The following is a 16,833-nucleotide window of genomic DNA, read 5'->3' on the forward strand; positions in this document are numbered from 1 at the left end:
GGGAAGGGAACAAGAATAAATTAACTTTACTATAGATTATACAGAAGTCTATCCATTATTTAAAGCAGTCAAATTGGACTCCCTTCTTAACTTTTCAAAGATGTTAAAGAGAACCTTATAGGTTTATAACAGTAGCAAGAAAGAAAAAACATGCTATAAACTAAATGAGTATCACATCTTCTTGATAGGTTTCCCTTGGGAGTTTCCTTCCTTGAAGCAAAAGTATCCACCTACAGAATCATTTAATCTGAAAGCTGGGCAAATCACCTAGTAAAATTTGTTCTCTATGCTACTTCTTTCAAGCTATTATCCAAGATTCAGGTTTTTAACATTCTTTTAAGAGCTTAATATGATGCCTCAAGAGTAAATACAATACTCTAGATTTGATCCGATCAACACAAACTAGAGCGACTCTCATCTTAATTTTCTCCTTGAACATAAGACCTGAAACCATAAAACTCCTAGGGAAAACAAAATAGGTAGCAAGGTCCTTGACATCAGTCTTGATAATCATTTTTTTTTTTTTTTTGATTTGACACCAAAAACAAAGGCAACAAAAGCAAAAATAAACAACTGGGACTACGTCAAACGAAAAAGCTTCTGCACAGCAAACGGCACAGACCACCAACAAAATGAAAAGGCAACCTACCAAATGGGAGAAAATATTTGCAAGTCATATATCTAATAAGGGAATATCCAAAAAATATAAAGAACTTGTAGAACTCAATAGCAAAAATCCCAAAATGATTAAAAAACAGACATTTTCCCAAAGAAAACATACAGATGGCCAACAGGTACATGAAAAGGTGTCCAGCATCATTCATCATCAGGGAAATGCAAATCAAAACCACAATGAGCTATCACCTCATACCTGTTAGCATGGCTATTATCAAAAAAACAAGAAACAGCATGTAGCGACAAGAATGCAGAAAAAAGGGAACTCTTTCAAGGGTACACTGTTGAAGACAATGTAAACTGGTACAGCCACTATGGAAAACAGTATGCAAGTTCCTCAGAAAAACTTAAAAATAGGATTATCATATGATCTAGTAATCCCATTTCTGGGTATATACCTAAAAGAATTTAAACCAGGCTCTCAAAGAGACATCTGCACCCTCATGTTTACTGCAGTATTCTTCACAATAGCAAAGATACAGAAACAACTTAGTGTTCATGAGTGAATAAAGAAAATGTCACACATACACACTCACACATGAATATTATACAGCCACAAAAAAGGATATCCTGCTGTTTGCAACAACATGGATGGACCCTGAGGGCATTATCTGCAATGAAACAAGTCAGACAGGGCAATCCAAATACCATATGCTCTCACTTAGATGTGGAATCTAAAAAAACAAAACAAAATTTAATTCATCTTCATCTTCCTTATGTGGGCTAAAAAATTATATCAGCCATTATTGAGAGTATTATGGCAGCCACAGTCACTCTACAGACTTCTATTAAAATTATATTCAGTTCCAACCCTACAGGGTTGTTCTTGCATTGCTCCTACACAACAGTTTCCCCATCCTATATTTGTATGTGTATCTTTCTTTTCTGACCTTGGGTAAGATGTCTTATCTTGTAGACGTGGCCTATAATCTCAGGTGATTGAAATTTTAGTTTTCATTAAAAAATAAGTTTTAAAAGATCAGTGTGCTCTTGATGCCCTCACCTAAGTTATGTGTAAACATGCTAGTCACACTCAGGAGCAGAATGAAACAAAAATCTCCTTCAGCTTGATAGCTTCGGGGATGATGATCGTTATACACTTATGAACCTAGTCCAATTCTCCATGCATTTACATCTCTTGATCCTCTCCTCAACGCCATCATGAGAATTATCACTCAAATGCCTTGCTGAAATGCAATCACTAAGGCTACATTTGCTGTAGTATTTGCCTGATTTATCGGTGTTGCCTGTTTGTAACAGTCCCAAGTGTCTCTCACTGAAGTTCACTATTCTTTTCTTGTATTTTCAACTGTTTCTAAAACCAAAGAACTGGCTTCCAAGACATTAGCATTTGAATCCCGTTTCACCAAATGGTACACAATTTCGAAAATGTTCATTAGACTTCACGTAGCAAGCTGAATCTCTCCCCAGAAACCTACGGAGGGTGTGGCAGCTGACGGGACTAATATGCATGAGGGTGGTGACAATATTTGATCCAAACAATTTCAATTACAGTGTCCCTTCTACTTTGATGCTCTCCACTCTCCTCATAACCACACTGTGCAAAGTGAGTAAGACTGAAGGGAATGAGACTCTGCTACTCCTCTGCAGTCAACAATCATTTATACTTTAAAATAATTAAAATATCAGGCACCTGGGTGGCTCAGTCGGTTAAGCATCCAACTTTGGCTCAGGTGATGATCTCGTGTTTGTGAGTTCAAGCCCCAAGCTGGGGTCTGTGCTGACAGCTCAGAGCCTGGAGCCTGCTTCAGATTCTATGTCTCCCTCTCTCTCTGCCCCTTCCCCACTCATACTCTGTCTCTCAAAAATGAATAAATGTTAAAAAAAATTAATAAAAAAAAAAATAAAATAATTAAAATACGTAAGAAGTGAAGTTCACACCTTTTCCAGCTGTGTTGTGCTCTGAGTGGCCTAAAATCCATTTTTATGTAGTTTTTGGTTTCTATCGCACTAAAAAAAATCAAACTTATTAAGTTATAACTTGTCTACAACACAGGATGCACCCAATTTTATGTACGGTTTGAGTTTTGCCAAATATATATATATACTTGTATAATGACCAGCCACAATAAACATGAAGAATATCCATCACCCCCAAAACTTTCTTCATGTATTTCTGCAATTAATAACACCCTCTTCAGCTCAGGCAACCACTGATAATGATTTCTGTCACTAGAGATTAGTTTTGCCTTTTCTAGAACATCACATAAAAAAATCTATGGCTTCTTTTGCTCAGCATAATGATTCTAAGATTCACACGCTAGTTGCATGCAGTATTACAGAGTATGGACATACCACAACCTAACCATTTAGCCCTTGGACATTTGGGTTGTTCCTGATTTTTGACAATTATGAATAAGATACTATGAACATTCAAGTACAAGTCTCTGTTGTTGACTTATGCTTTCACTTCTTTTGGATAAATAACTAAGACTAGGATTGCTCATGTGGTTTTTTTAACTTTAAAAGAAACTGCCAAAGTGGTTGTCCCATTTAAGATCCTTACCAGCAACATGTAAGAGTTCTAGCTGCTCTGCAACCTTGCCGATAATCGGAATGGCTGGTTTTGATGGTAAGAATTCTAGTGGGTGTGTAGTGAGTGGTGTCTTGGAGTTTTAATTTACCTCCCCTAATGTCTACTGATGTTGGACATCTTTGCACATGTTCATTTGCCATTCTTATGCCTTTTAAATAAAGTACTCCAATCTTTTGCTCACTCTTTTTGTTGGATACTTTGTCTTAACTACTGAGTTGTAAGAGTTCTTGTATGGTTTAGATACAAGTCTTTTAATCAGATAATGTATGTTACAAACATTTTCTTAAAATCTGTGGCTTATCTTTTCATTTTTAACAGTGTCTTCAAAAAGCAAAGGTTTAAATTTTGATGAAGTCCGATTTATGAATTTTTTCTTGTATGATCCTTACTTTTTGTATCCTAAGAAATCTTTGTCTTTCTTTAGGCTATAAAGATTTTCCCCAATGTTTCTTCTAGAATGTCTAGATTTTCAACTTTTAGTCTTTAATCCATTTCAAGTTAATATTAATGTCTTGTGTTGCGTAAGGGTTAATAGTGTGTTTATTTGTTTATTTATTTATGGAAATCCATTTGTTCCAGCAATATTTGTTGACAGGACTACCTTTTCCACATGAATTACCTTGACATCTTGTTAAAAAAATCAACTGACCATAGACTTACGGATATATTTCTAGGCCTTCTATTCTGTTTTGTTGATTTATATGACCATTCTTATGCCAACATCACATGGCTTTGTGGCTTTATACAAAGTTCCGAAATCTGACACTAGAAGTCCTTCAACTTTGCAAAAATTGTCTTGACTATTCTAGCCATTGCATTTCCAAGTACATTTTATGATCAACTTGTTAATTTCTACAGAAAAGCCTGCTGATATTTTGACTGGGGTTAAAATGAAATCTACAGATCAATTTGGGAAGGAAGACATCTTAATAATATTAAATCTCCTAACCAATGAATATGATACTTCTATGTGTTTTTTGTTTCCTAGCTGGGACCTGCATTAGAGAGGGTATAATCCCCCTTGGAAAATCAAACCTTCTAAGTAAAACATTGGCCTAAAAATAGTAAGTGGGAATGTTTTATAAACATGGAATATCATGGTACTGATGGAATAGCAAAAACCCTATTATTCTTTTTAAAAGTTCATTTCAAACACAAGTCCAAAATCAGAAGCATATTTATTTTTTTTTTTATAAAAGCAAGGTAACTCAGTGGAGGAAAGGATAGTCATTTCAACAAATACTGCTGGGATATCCATAGGGAGAAAAAAAATCTTCAACCCTCATCTCATTCCAAACTCAAAAATCAATCTAAAGTAGATTTAAGACCTAAAACTAAAAGCAAAAACTGTAAAACTTCTATAAGAAAAAAATTTCTACCACCCTCATGTACACATACAGCCTTTTAAAGTTTTCAGGATATTTTTGCATCACTGCAAAAAAAACCACTTTTTTTTGCATCACTGCAAAAAAAAACAACACAACAAAAAAAAAACCCACTTCGTGTTTCTTTGGGAGGCAAGCAAAACAGCAATAATTGCACTTATACTAATGGGAAAACCAGGGCCAAGAAGACGTAAGCGACATAACCAGAGGGACAGAGTGGAAAGGGCATGGGTTTTGAATTCCAACTGCATCACTTACTAGCCATATGACCTTGGGTACATTTACATAATCCCTTTTAGCTTTAGATTCCTAACCTAAAAAATGGAGGTAATAATGATTACCTTGAAAGGGTTCCTTCTAAAAAAATTTTTTTTAATGTTTATCTATTTTTGAGAGAGGGAGTATCAGTGGGGGAGGGACAGAAGGAGAGAGAGACAGAGAGAGAGACAGAGAGAGAGAGTGAGAATCCAAAGCAGGCTCCATGCTGGCAGCACATAGTATGATGCGGGGCTTGAAACCAAGAACCGTGAGATCATGACCTGAGGCAAAGTAAGACACTTAACCAAGTGAGCCAGCCAGGCACCTGTGAAGGGGTTTCTTCTTTCTTTTAACACGTGTTTATTGAAAGCCCACTATGTGCTAAGCAACAACTGTTCTAAGTCTTGAAGATAAAGCGGAAAAGTCCTACCTCAAGGTGCTTACATTTTATTTTTATTTTTTATTTAAAAAAATTTTTTTTTCAACGTTTATTTATTTTTGGGACAGAGAGATACAGAGCATGAACGGGGGAGGGGCAGAGAAAGAGGGAGACACAGAATTGGAAACAGGCTCCAGGCTCTGAGCCATCAGCCCAGAGCCCGACGTGGGGCTCGAACTCACGGACCGCGAGATCATGACCTGGCTGAAGTCGGACGCGTAACCGACTGCGCCACCCAGGCGCCCCATGGTGCTTACATTTTAGTACAGAAGACGGAAAAGAAAAAAGATGTGTCAGTATTCTGTGAGTGGGGGGACAGGAAATGATGAGTTGGCAGGGGGTTGTGATTTTAGGGCAGGGAGGGCCTCTTTTCAAAGGACCTTTTGATGAAAGCCTGAAAGGAGGGGAGGGAGAGAGTCACGCAGATATGGGATAAGAGCATAGAAGGCAAAGGAACTAGCAAGGGCAAGGCCCTAAGGGAGGCATGTGCTTCCCAAATTCTAAGAGCAGCAAGAGGGCCAACTGGCTTGCAACAGAGGGAGCAAGAAGGAAGAGCAGTAAATGAATTGAGAGGTAATACGAAAGCAGAGAGATTGTGGTGGTGGTTACCTTGAGGAACTATTGTAAGGACTTTGGCTTTCTTTCTGAGTGAAATGTGAGACGCTGGGAGGCCAGAGGAGCAACATAACCTGAGTTAAGTCTCAAAAAAGACTCTGGGTGCTGAACAATAATAAACTGAAGGTAGGTAAGGGTGGAAGAAGAGCACTAAGCCAGCCAAGAGTTAATGGTGGCTTGAATCAGAGTGAACGGCAGAATAGGAGATGAGAATTTGTCAGATTCTAGGTATACGTTTTTCTTTTAATTTTTCAATGTTTACTTATTTTTAAATGTTTATTTTTGACAGAGAGAGAGCGAGCGAGTGAGTGCAACTGGGGGAGGGGCAGAGAGAGAGGGAGACACAGAATCCGAAGCAGGCTCCAGGCTCTGAGCTGTCAGCACAGAGCCCGACACGGGGCTTGAACTCACAGACCGCGAGATCATGACCTGAGCCAAAGTCAGACGCTCAACCGACTGAGCCACCCAGGCGCCCCTGTTTATTTTTGAGAGAGAGCACATGAGCAGGGAAGCACCAGAGAGAGAGGGAGACAGAGAATCCAAAACAGGCTCTGCGCTGTCAGTGCACAGCCCAACGTAGGTCTGAACCCATGAATCGTGAGATCATGACTCGAGCTGAAGTCAGACGCTCAAATGACTGAGCCCCCCAGCTGCCCCAAAAATGAAAACAGGATTTAAAAAAAAATTTTTTTTTAATGCTTATCTTTGAGAGAGAGAGAGTGTGAGCACATGTGCGAGTAGGGGAGGGGCAGAGAGAAAGGCAGACAGGAGAATCGAAGTGGGTTCTGCGCTGAGAGCCCAATGCAGGGTTTGAATTCACGAGCCATGATATCGAGACCTGAGCCAAAGCCAGACACTTAACTGACTAAGCCACCCAGGCACCCCTCTAGATATACTTTAAAGACAGAGTGAACAGGAGATAACAGGCTGGGTGTATGGCGTGCCAACAAGAGAGGAGTCAAAGATAACTACAAAATGTTGACATAAGCAGCTGACAGAACAGAGTTGCCAGTTACTAAGATGAAAGGACTGTAGGAAGAGCAGGCTTGAGGAAAAAAAGGTCAGGTCCTCAGTAGGAGACACGCTAAACATGAGATGTCCATTAGACAGTCAAGCAATGTGGAGAAGACAGCTGGATAGGACAGTTTGGAGTTTGGAGGAAGTGAGTTGGATGGTGATGGGCATATAAGTGGTAACTGAACAGTATTTTAAGCCATGAAACTGGATGAGATCACCAAGAGAATGGAGATTCCTGGAGAGTTCCAACATTCAGCGAGGTTCAAGTGTTGAGGAAGAACTAGCTACAAAGGAGAAGTAGAAGGAAAATCAGGAGAAGGGTGCTTCTCAAATTTTAATATGCATCCAAATCATTTAGGGACTTTGCTAAAATATAGTCTCTAATTCAGAAGATCTGGGGTAGCACCTAAAACTCAGCATTTCTTTTTTTAAATGTCATTTCGCGGGGCACCTGGGTGGCTCAGTCGGTTGAGCCTCCGACTTCGGCTCAGGTCATGATCTCGCGGTTCGTGAGTTCGGGCCCCGCATCGGGCTCTGTGCTGACCGCTCGGAGCCTGGAGCCTGGTTCGGATTCTGTGTCTCCCCCTCTCTCTGACCCTCGCTCGTTCATGCTCTGTCTCTGTCTCAAGAATAAATAAACACTAAAAAAATGTTTTTTAAATGTCATTTTCACTAATACTTCTTAATGTTTATTTATTTTTGAGAGACAGAGAGAGAGACAGCATGTGAGGGGCAGAGAGGGAGACAGAATCCCAAGCAGGCTCTGCTCTGTCAGCACAGAGACTCATGGTGGGGCTTGAACTCACAAACTGTGAGATCACGACCTGAGCCTAAATCAAGAATCAGATGCTTAACCGACTGAGCCACCCAGGCACCCCTAAAACTCAGCATTTCTAAAAGGCTCCCAAGTGGTACAGACGCTACTCAGACCAGATTCTGAGTAGCAAGGGGTTAAGGATGGGTTTCATCGGAGAAGGGTATGATCAACTGCAGAATATGTTTCTGACAGTACAAACAGATGGAGACTGTAAATCTAACCACTGGACCCACTAAGAAGTATTTCAGTGGAGTATTGGGACAAAATCCTGACCAGGTGGGATCCACAATAAAAGGGAAGAAGAGAAATTACAGAGTGAATATCAACAAGTCTTTTGTCAAGTTTTACTGTAAAGAATAGAAAAATGAGGTGATAACTTGAGGGGGAAGCAGAATCAAGGATGGGTTCTCCGTAACTTTTTATTAAGAAATTTTTAAGCATAAAGTTGAAAGAATAGTACAATAATCACCCTACAATCTCCACCTAGATTCAACAATTGTCAACATTCTGCCAAATGTGCATTATAAGGAAGATCTTCTAAATGAAAGAAAGTCCAGTAGAAAAGGAAAAGCTGAAGATGAATAGGGGAGATTTACTCCAAAGATGTCAGTGAGTAGGGGAAATAAGACGGGGATCTAGCATATGAAAAGGAAGGGTTGGCTTTCACTCCTAGTGATAAGGCAGAAAAATTGAGCATGAACATAGGCGGGTGGGCAGATGTGGTGGGTGCTTCTAATTTTCTCAATGAAATCACAGGCAAGGAAACCAGCTGACTGTTCTTGGAGGAGAGGTGTTGAAGGTTTGAGGATAGAGAAGGTAAGACACCCTCTAGGAGAAAGGAAGAACGAACAATCTTAAAAAAAAGTATGGCTGCTGTATTACATTAAGAGCCCACTTGAGGTGTTGAAAAGACTAAGCTGGAGAAGCAGCAACGTGTAAAGGAATATACTCTGACACCAAAGTGTCAGCGCCAGGTTACTTGATCTCTCTAAACCCTAGTTTCTTTATAAGTAAATGGGGATGATAATAGGATATACCTCACAGGGCTATTGAGGATTACATGAGGTAGCATATATAAGTACCCAGAACAAAGTCTGGCACATAGTAAGTACTTGCTAAACACATTACTGCATATATAAAAAACCAGAGAATGTAGCTGGTATAAAAAACAGAAGGAGTGGGTAAGTTACTAGTATGTAGCAGAGGTGGGGTCAAAACATAGTACTTACTGATCAAGAAAGATATTTAAAATAAGAATGAAAAAAGGTAAAACCAGTGCGAGTCCATACTTGGAACAACAACATAACTCACTGTGTATACTATTAAGTACCAAATTCTGAAAGGACACACAATACACATCAGAATATTAATGGTGATTATCTCTCGGCGGATTACTGGTGCTGATTGATGTTCACATTTCCTGGGTGTCCTCCAGTGACTATGTATTCCCTATAATAACTTTTATTTTGAAATTAAGAACTGCACCAAAGGCAATCACTGCAGCAATCACTCATATTTGTCACCATAATTAATTCTGTTAAAAATTTTCCACATTGGCCTCCCGGTTTTCACAGTTCATAAAACTTATGAAAGTAAAACACAACTATGGAGTCTTTTGTTTTAAATTAAAAGACAGAAATAATCAACGTGTTATAGATAAGACAACTGCTCTTCTCTCCCTGATAGCTGTCCCCATGCCAATCCCTTCCACCACTCTTGCAAACCACTACTCAATCTGGTGTGTGTCTGCTAATCCTTATTTTAATACTTTTGCATACTTATGTACACCTCTCTTAAAAAAAAAACCCACATATAAAAATGTTTTGTTTTTAAAATTTCAAGTGGTCTCGTGCTAATAGCTTTTCTCACCTGATACTGTATCTTAAAGCTAATGCTGATACGTAATTCATTTCTGCTGTGTATTATTCTCCTGCACAGAGGTGCCAATATTCTATTTATCCAAGTCCTCTGATGGACATTTAAATTTATAATTTTTCACTGTTATATATTTTCCTGCAATACATCTCTTCCCATATAAAACTTTTATGGAACAAAAGCTGGCATCTCTCGGGGCAGGTCAGGCCTCTCCATTTTATCAGACCTTCTGGAGCACACCAGGGGTGGCCGGTTGCATCAAGTGCCAGTAAGCAATTCCCCTCATCTTTCTCAACACGCAATTCTGTCTGAATTCAGGTATTCTGCTAATCCCAGTGGGTGAAAAATAGTACTTGTTTTAGTTTTTATTTTTCTGATTACCAGTACCCTCTTTTGTATCATTGTTCTTATCCACTGGAAAATCATGCTCACTATAATTAAATATTCTTTGATCAACTGGAATTATTTTCAGTCACTGATACACGTTCATCTCTTTTCAGCTTTAATTCATCCTTCCATCTTTTTTTTAACTAGGCTTATTATCTTTTTTTAATTTTATTTTTTTAAATTTACATCCAAATTGGTTAGCATATAGTACAACAGTGATTTCAGGAGCAGATGCCTTAGTGCCCCTCACCCATTTAGCCCATCCCCCCTCCCACAACCCCTCCAGTAACCCTGTTCGTTCTCCATATTTATGAGTCTCTTCTGTTTCGTCCCCCTCCCTGTTTTTATATTATTTTTGTTTCCCTTCCCTTATGTTTATCTGTTTTGTCTCTTAAAGTCCTCATATGAGTGAAGTCATATGATTTTTGTCTTTCTCTGACTAATTTCACTTAGCATAATCCCCTCCAGTTCCATCCATGTAGTTGCAAATGGCAAGATTTCATTCTTTTTGATTGCCGAGTAATACTCCGTTGTGCATATATATACCACATCTTCTTTATCCATCCATCCATCCACTGATGGACATTTGGGCTCTTGCCATACTTTGGCTATTGTTGAAAGTGGTGCTATAAACTTGGGGGTGCATGTGTCCCTTCGAAACAGCACACCTGTATCCCATGGGTAAATGCCTAGTAGTGCAATTGCTGGATCGTAGGGTAGTTCTATTTTTAGTTTCTTGAGGAACCTCCACACTGTTTTCCGGAGTGGCTGCACCAGCTTGCATTCCCAAAACTAGGTTTGTTTTTAAGTAAAGAGGCATACTTTTCATTATTTTTTAAAAAAGTAAATCGTGAGGATTTATCCCCAATTACTTTTAATTATCTTTATTCAGATTATAACACTTCTGTGGGTATAACAACAGACCACAACTTTCTCTTGATTTAACACCTAGTAAATTTTCTGATAAAGTTAAATGAAAAGTTATACAATAAATATTATACTGAAATTAAAAGTCCTGCAAGGAAATGGCATGACAGATTGATCATTCGTGAAATTTCTTTAGTAACAACATTTTTAAAATACCTTGGCCCTAAGGTCAATGACTGTCAGGTGAGAAGATGATAAACATACTATACTAGCCCTGATTCGGGAGGAATGAGACTCTCCTTATCTACCATTACAACAACTCTGCTCTCTTCAGGTAAACCTAAGCAATCAGAAATGATCCTTCACTGAGGAAAGGAGACAAAATCACACAGGAAAAATGTCACCCATCTGCTTATATTCTGTAATCCAATGAAGGGGACACATTTGAAAGTCCTAATGATTCATTTTCCTAATTACTAATGGTTTTATCCTATGAATGACTACAACCCCAGCACCTTGTATCCTTATTCTGCTTATACTCTCTGACTTCAAAATACATTTTGTGTGAGCAGTGGCTGACTGTATACTTTCAAATTGGGAAGGAGTTAGGGGAAAATAATACATTTCAGAAAGTATTCAGAAAAGATCAACAACATCTGGAAAACATTCAGGTGGCAGACTATTTTGAAACGGGGGCTTTGCAAAAGTACACTATTAGGTGGCTCTTTAAACAGACTATGGCCTTACAGGTTAGCTACATCTAGCTTGCTCTGTCCTTTGTGAAATGATGGTGGAGGACAGGGAAGGAGGAATCAGACGTTTAAAAGTTTAAATAAGTACAAAGCATATAATTTGTGCTGGGCTACAATAAATATCAACATTTTAACACTGCCGTTGTTGTTATTATCCAAATGTTCCTAACAAAGCCTCTATTCTTGCTTCACGAATAAAAAATCTTCTTTCATCTCTGAGGAAACTGGTAGGTATTCGGGGGAGAGAGGTGTCTCTTCTCCTTGCCTTGTGTTTGTTTGTTTATTCCTTGTTGCCTCTTTAACTCCGTTTGTTTTGGTCTCTGTCATTGGCATCCCACCCTTTACCTCTGACATTTGATGATCCAGAGACAATTTGTCTTACTCAGACTAAATGAAGCTTCAAAAAACTGTCTGGAAGGTTTGAGCATATGGATGGGCTTCTTGTTTTTTAACTTCCTTGTGTAGTGATCTAAGTGGAATCCCTGATGTCCCTACCTTTGGGTCTTTTCTCTCAGTTGATAAGATTCCTCAGAGAAGACTCTCCCATCTCCTGCCTAAAGGGGAAGGTTTGGCTGCCAGCGTTTGGCTGGGAATCTTTAAAAACAGAGTGCTGGGGAACTCTCCATTCATCCTTCCGGAAACAGTCACTCAACCCCCCTGTTTCTGACAAAATCTCCATGCCCATGTCCCCAGTCCAGATATAATTGATTTTCCTCTCTCCAGAGAATATAGAAGTCTACAGTAGGGCAGGGAGGGGGCAGTCACCCAGCGACCCAGAGCAGGACGCAGGATTTAGAGAAGATTTGCAGATACGCTCTCTCACGTATCTCCCCTCTTCTGAAGGCAGCCGGCACTGACAATTCCTGACACTTTTGAGGAACCTGTGGTGTCAGGTTGGCCATTATTTCCCCATTGCCAACTAAGGCTTTAGCTTTTTTTAGGTATATTAATTCCATTACCACTTCATCTGCTTTCTGGCTTTCAAAATGTTGTTATTGTTTCCTTCCTCTCTGTTATCTCTGTCCTTATATGTTCATGCTTAAAAAAAAAAATTCCTTGACTGTAGTTTTAGTGGCGTTTCAAAACACAGCAAAACTTTGTCACCTTAACTTGAAACCCACATCTGCCAAAGCCGTTAGAAACTAAAGATGTGTTAATACATTTAACCAGGTGCATGTTACTGTCTTATAAAGAACAGAAAGAAGAAATAGGAACTGTATCTTCTTTGGTTCATTTAAAGCTGGTAATAAACTCTTGCTAGAGGGCTTACAATTTACAGTTAAAAAAAAGTTTATTTATTTTGAGAGAGAGAGAATCTCAAGCAAGCTTTGGGCTGTCACCCCTGATATGGAGCTCGATTGAACGACCCTGGGATCGTGACCTAATCCAAAATCAAGAGTCGGATGCTCAACCAACCGAGCTACCCAGGCACCCCTAAAATTTACTATTAATACTTTTTTAGCTATTAAAATCTATGATAAATTTATAGAATGATCTGAATTCATAACTAGGTATACTCATTATATAGTCAGAGTTACCTAAAAATATAACCAAAGTGTTTTGGAATAGACAGATGCAAAGGTTTATGCTTACAGAACCCAAACTGCAAAGTGATGGGATCATATTGTGCCTCTTCACGGACTATTCTCCAGACTACAGAACTATTGCAATTTGATAATGTTCTCTCTATTGTACTTCTTGTCTTTATTGATAGTGGCATTCCACTGCCCCATCACTGTTCCTGTTTTTTTAATGTTTATTTATTTATTCTGAGAGAGAGAGAGAGAGCGAGGGAGAGAAAGACAGAGATAGAGCGCGCAGGCACGTATGCACACGAGTAGGGGAGGGACAGAGAGAGGGGGAGAAAGAGAATCCCAAGTAGGCTCTGCACCATCAGCACAATGCCTGATGCGGGACTCAAACTCACAAACCGTGAGACCATGACCTGAGCTGAAACCAAGAGTCAGATGCTTAACTGACTGAGACACCCAGATGCCCTACCCATCACTGTTTCTAAAAACAATTTTTAGTACTATTCTTTGCTGCCTCTGTTTATAGCAAAAGCATTTCCCCTTATTCTTTTGTTATTCTCTTTGACCATTTTCTCTTTCCTTGACACTTCTGTTTTGATATGCTTCTCTCTCTTCCAAAAGGTAAAACAGCAATAATATGCAGTTATGTGTAATCATTCTTTCATTTTGTGTGTGTGTATGTAACAGATATGTAGTGAGTACTTATCATAGGCCAGGCCCTGTTCTAGGCATTAGGGATAAAACAATGAATAAAATAAAGCCCCTCATCTCATACAGCTTATATTCTAGTGGGGGTGACAGACAATAAACAAATATGTCCGATACAGCTGAGTCTCAAAAACAAAAGGATAGGGATACAGAAAGTATCATCGGTGGGGTAGGAATCTTAGTTACATAAGATGATGAGTGAGAGAAGCCTTCTTTTTTTTTTTTTTTTTTTTCAACGTTTTTTATTTATTTTTGGGACAGAGCATGAACGGGGGAGGGGCAGAGAGAGAGAGGGAGACACAGAATCGGAAACAGGCTCCAGGCTCTGAGCCATCAGCCCAGAGCCCGACGCAGGGCTCGAACTCACGGACCGCGAGATCGTGACCTGGCTGAAGTCGGACGCTTAACCGACTGCGCCACCCAGGCGCCCCGAGAAGCCTTCTTTTAAAAGGTAACATTTAAACAGAGACCTAAGGGAGAAGCTCTATGGATATCTGCGGAATGAGTATCCCAAAGAGAAAAATAACCAGTACAAAGGCTGAGGAGGGAAGATGCTTGGCCTGAAGAAACAGCAAAGAGACTGGTGGGATGGGAGCAGAATAAGCTTTGTTTTCTTCTCAATGTTTACAACTTTTGCCACGGTTTACTCTTTCCAAGAGTTTAATATACCTTTCAGATTTGAACAGATTCAGATTCTAACTTATATGAAAGGCTGACACTGTTTGAAGTCTAGTGGATAAGTGGGAATGTTACTGAAGAGGTAATCATTTGCTGCAATAAGCATTCTGGCTGACCACAGGCTTGTAAACAATGTAAATTACTTAAATTACTTAGATATATTACTTAGTCTTGAGATAGGAAGGGTGATAGTTCAGTGGGAAGATTTAAGAGCCCGATCTGATTTTCAGTCCTGGTCTTACACTTACACACTAAGTGACCTTGAGTCAGAGCTCTAGGTACTGGTACTTATATACACTTTTACTCTTTTATTCTAATTTTAAAATGTAAAAGTAGCATAGTGAATATGGGGAAAGAATAATGGCTTGGGAGTCAGATTCTGAGTCAAACACCTCTGCTGCTATTTATTAAATGTGCAGCTATAGACATGACTTAAAAGCCTGAGTTTCCTGACCTTTAAAAGCAAAAAAAAAAAAAAAAAAAAAAAAAAATCTATAGCACTATAAAGATTAAATGACATAATAAAAGCCATTTGTATACTATAAAATATAAGATACATACATATTTTTAAACTACCCATAGAGCTTTTAAACTTGTATTCTACTAACTTAAAATTTTTCATCTAAGTACTTTCAAAATTCATTCTTAATTTTTACCTTTTGATTTCCTTCTTCATTTGTACTTAAGAGCTGCATGCAAAATTTATCCCTCCCAGTTGGTTCCCTATTTTGACCGATGATAAATTCTATTTAAGCAACATTTTATCTTTTAAATTACATAGCAAAATTCAACAGATATGAACAACTCAACTTGGAATCCTTAAAAAAGCATCAGAATGCAGATTTTCATTTTATTTTATTTCACTCAGATGACATTTTGTAATAAAAAATATGGGTGCATGGAGAAAATAATTTGAAAGGATAACTTAATTATTTTGTATACTTCAGTAACTGTTAAAGACTTTTTTGTAGACTTTCTTGGTTTTTTGGCCTATTTTGTTTTGTTAACCTTCAATACTAAATCATTGCATGCTAAACATAAAATTGCAGTCACGTATTTGTCATCAAATATTTGATACATGTTTTTGAAGACTATACTAAAGATATACTAGAGAGACATTTTATTTCTTAATATCATATTTTTAGCCATTAGTTAAAAGTGTTCCTATGTTACTAGACAGTAATTCAAAAGCAACCTAAAAGAATATTAGCTAAAACCTTTAAAATACCATCAGTGGTCTTCAAAAACAATTTACAAGAGATTTAACAGAATGGAACTTACTCCATGCCCTGTGCAGTCTGCCGAGCAATATCTATCAGCTTGATCATCTCGAATTTGGTCTCGATGATGTGGAGATGGTGGTATAAGCTGGAGCCCTCACACCACTGGGTGACAATAGCCAGCTGGGGCTTTGTTGAATAGCCCATGAAGAGCAGGATGTTCACATGCCGAGTTTTCCTGTAAAAGGAAGTATGTTAGTAAATAGTAAATGTCGATAAACTTCAGCAAATCTTAAAAAAGTGGACCAAAGCAGTCTGATTATCAGGAAGAACATAAGGAAGGATAAGTTTAGAAATTATTTTAGGAATTGTCTAGTGTAATATCCTACCCCTTGCAGAAAGATCTTAGGTTTTAATATACTTCACAACAGGCAACTGAAGTTGCTTAAATACCTTCAGTTGTGCAAAGCTCTTCACTGAGACTGCAGCTTCTTTTTTCACCCTTACCCCCCTTTTGAAAGTGGTTCTAGTATTAAAAAGTTCTTTGGGGTTGAGAAAAAACTATTTCCCTACAACTTCCGCCACTGGCCATCCTGTTCTGCTCTCTGGAATAAAACAAAGTCTGTACCTTCTTGAACATAATAGCCTTCTGTGGACCCAAATATACTCAGTTCTACCAACTGTTTTCCCCTTGTTACAGTTTCAGAACCCTCCTCATCTAAGTTGTCCCTGCCTGGATATTCTCTAGTTTGTTACTGTTCCTCAAGTCCCAGGGCTTGACACAATCTTTAAATGTGTTCTGATAAATTTAGAATTTTGAGAGTATTATTTCCATAAGTGGAAATAGGATTTTTCATGATCAGAACATTGTATTTCCATTAATTCACCTTAGGACTAATTTTCCTATCAGTTATACCATATAATATTGTACACCACTTAAACAATATGGTTAAAGACATAGTATACTCAAACTCTGTCTTATCCACTTTTAGTAAACCTGTAAAGCCAACAGTGGCTATCACTGGAAAATAGAAGATAAAGATAACTTCTC

At 38.5% G+C, this 16,833-nt stretch overlaps 1 protein-coding gene across 4 annotated transcripts in view; it reads right to left on the minus strand.

Moving 5' to 3' along the window:
* Positions 1–16,833, minus strand: part of BRAF (B-Raf proto-oncogene, serine/threonine kinase) — a 167,270-nt gene that overhangs the window by 24,792 nt on the left and 125,645 nt on the right. For all 4 annotated transcript variants that reach the window (XM_047835502.1, XM_047835481.1, XM_047835511.1 and 1 more), the window contains exon 13: positions 15,844–16,020. In XM_047835502.1, coding sequence (XP_047691458.1) covers positions 15,844–16,020 — 177 coding nt within the window. The remainder of the gene's footprint in view (positions 1–15,843; positions 16,021–16,833) is intronic.

The sequence above is a fragment of the Prionailurus viverrinus genome, chromosome A2, assembly GCF_022837055.1.
Source record: "Prionailurus viverrinus isolate Anna chromosome A2, UM_Priviv_1.0, whole genome shotgun sequence".
Taxonomy (NCBI): Eukaryota; Metazoa; Chordata; class Mammalia; order Carnivora; family Felidae; genus Prionailurus; species Prionailurus viverrinus.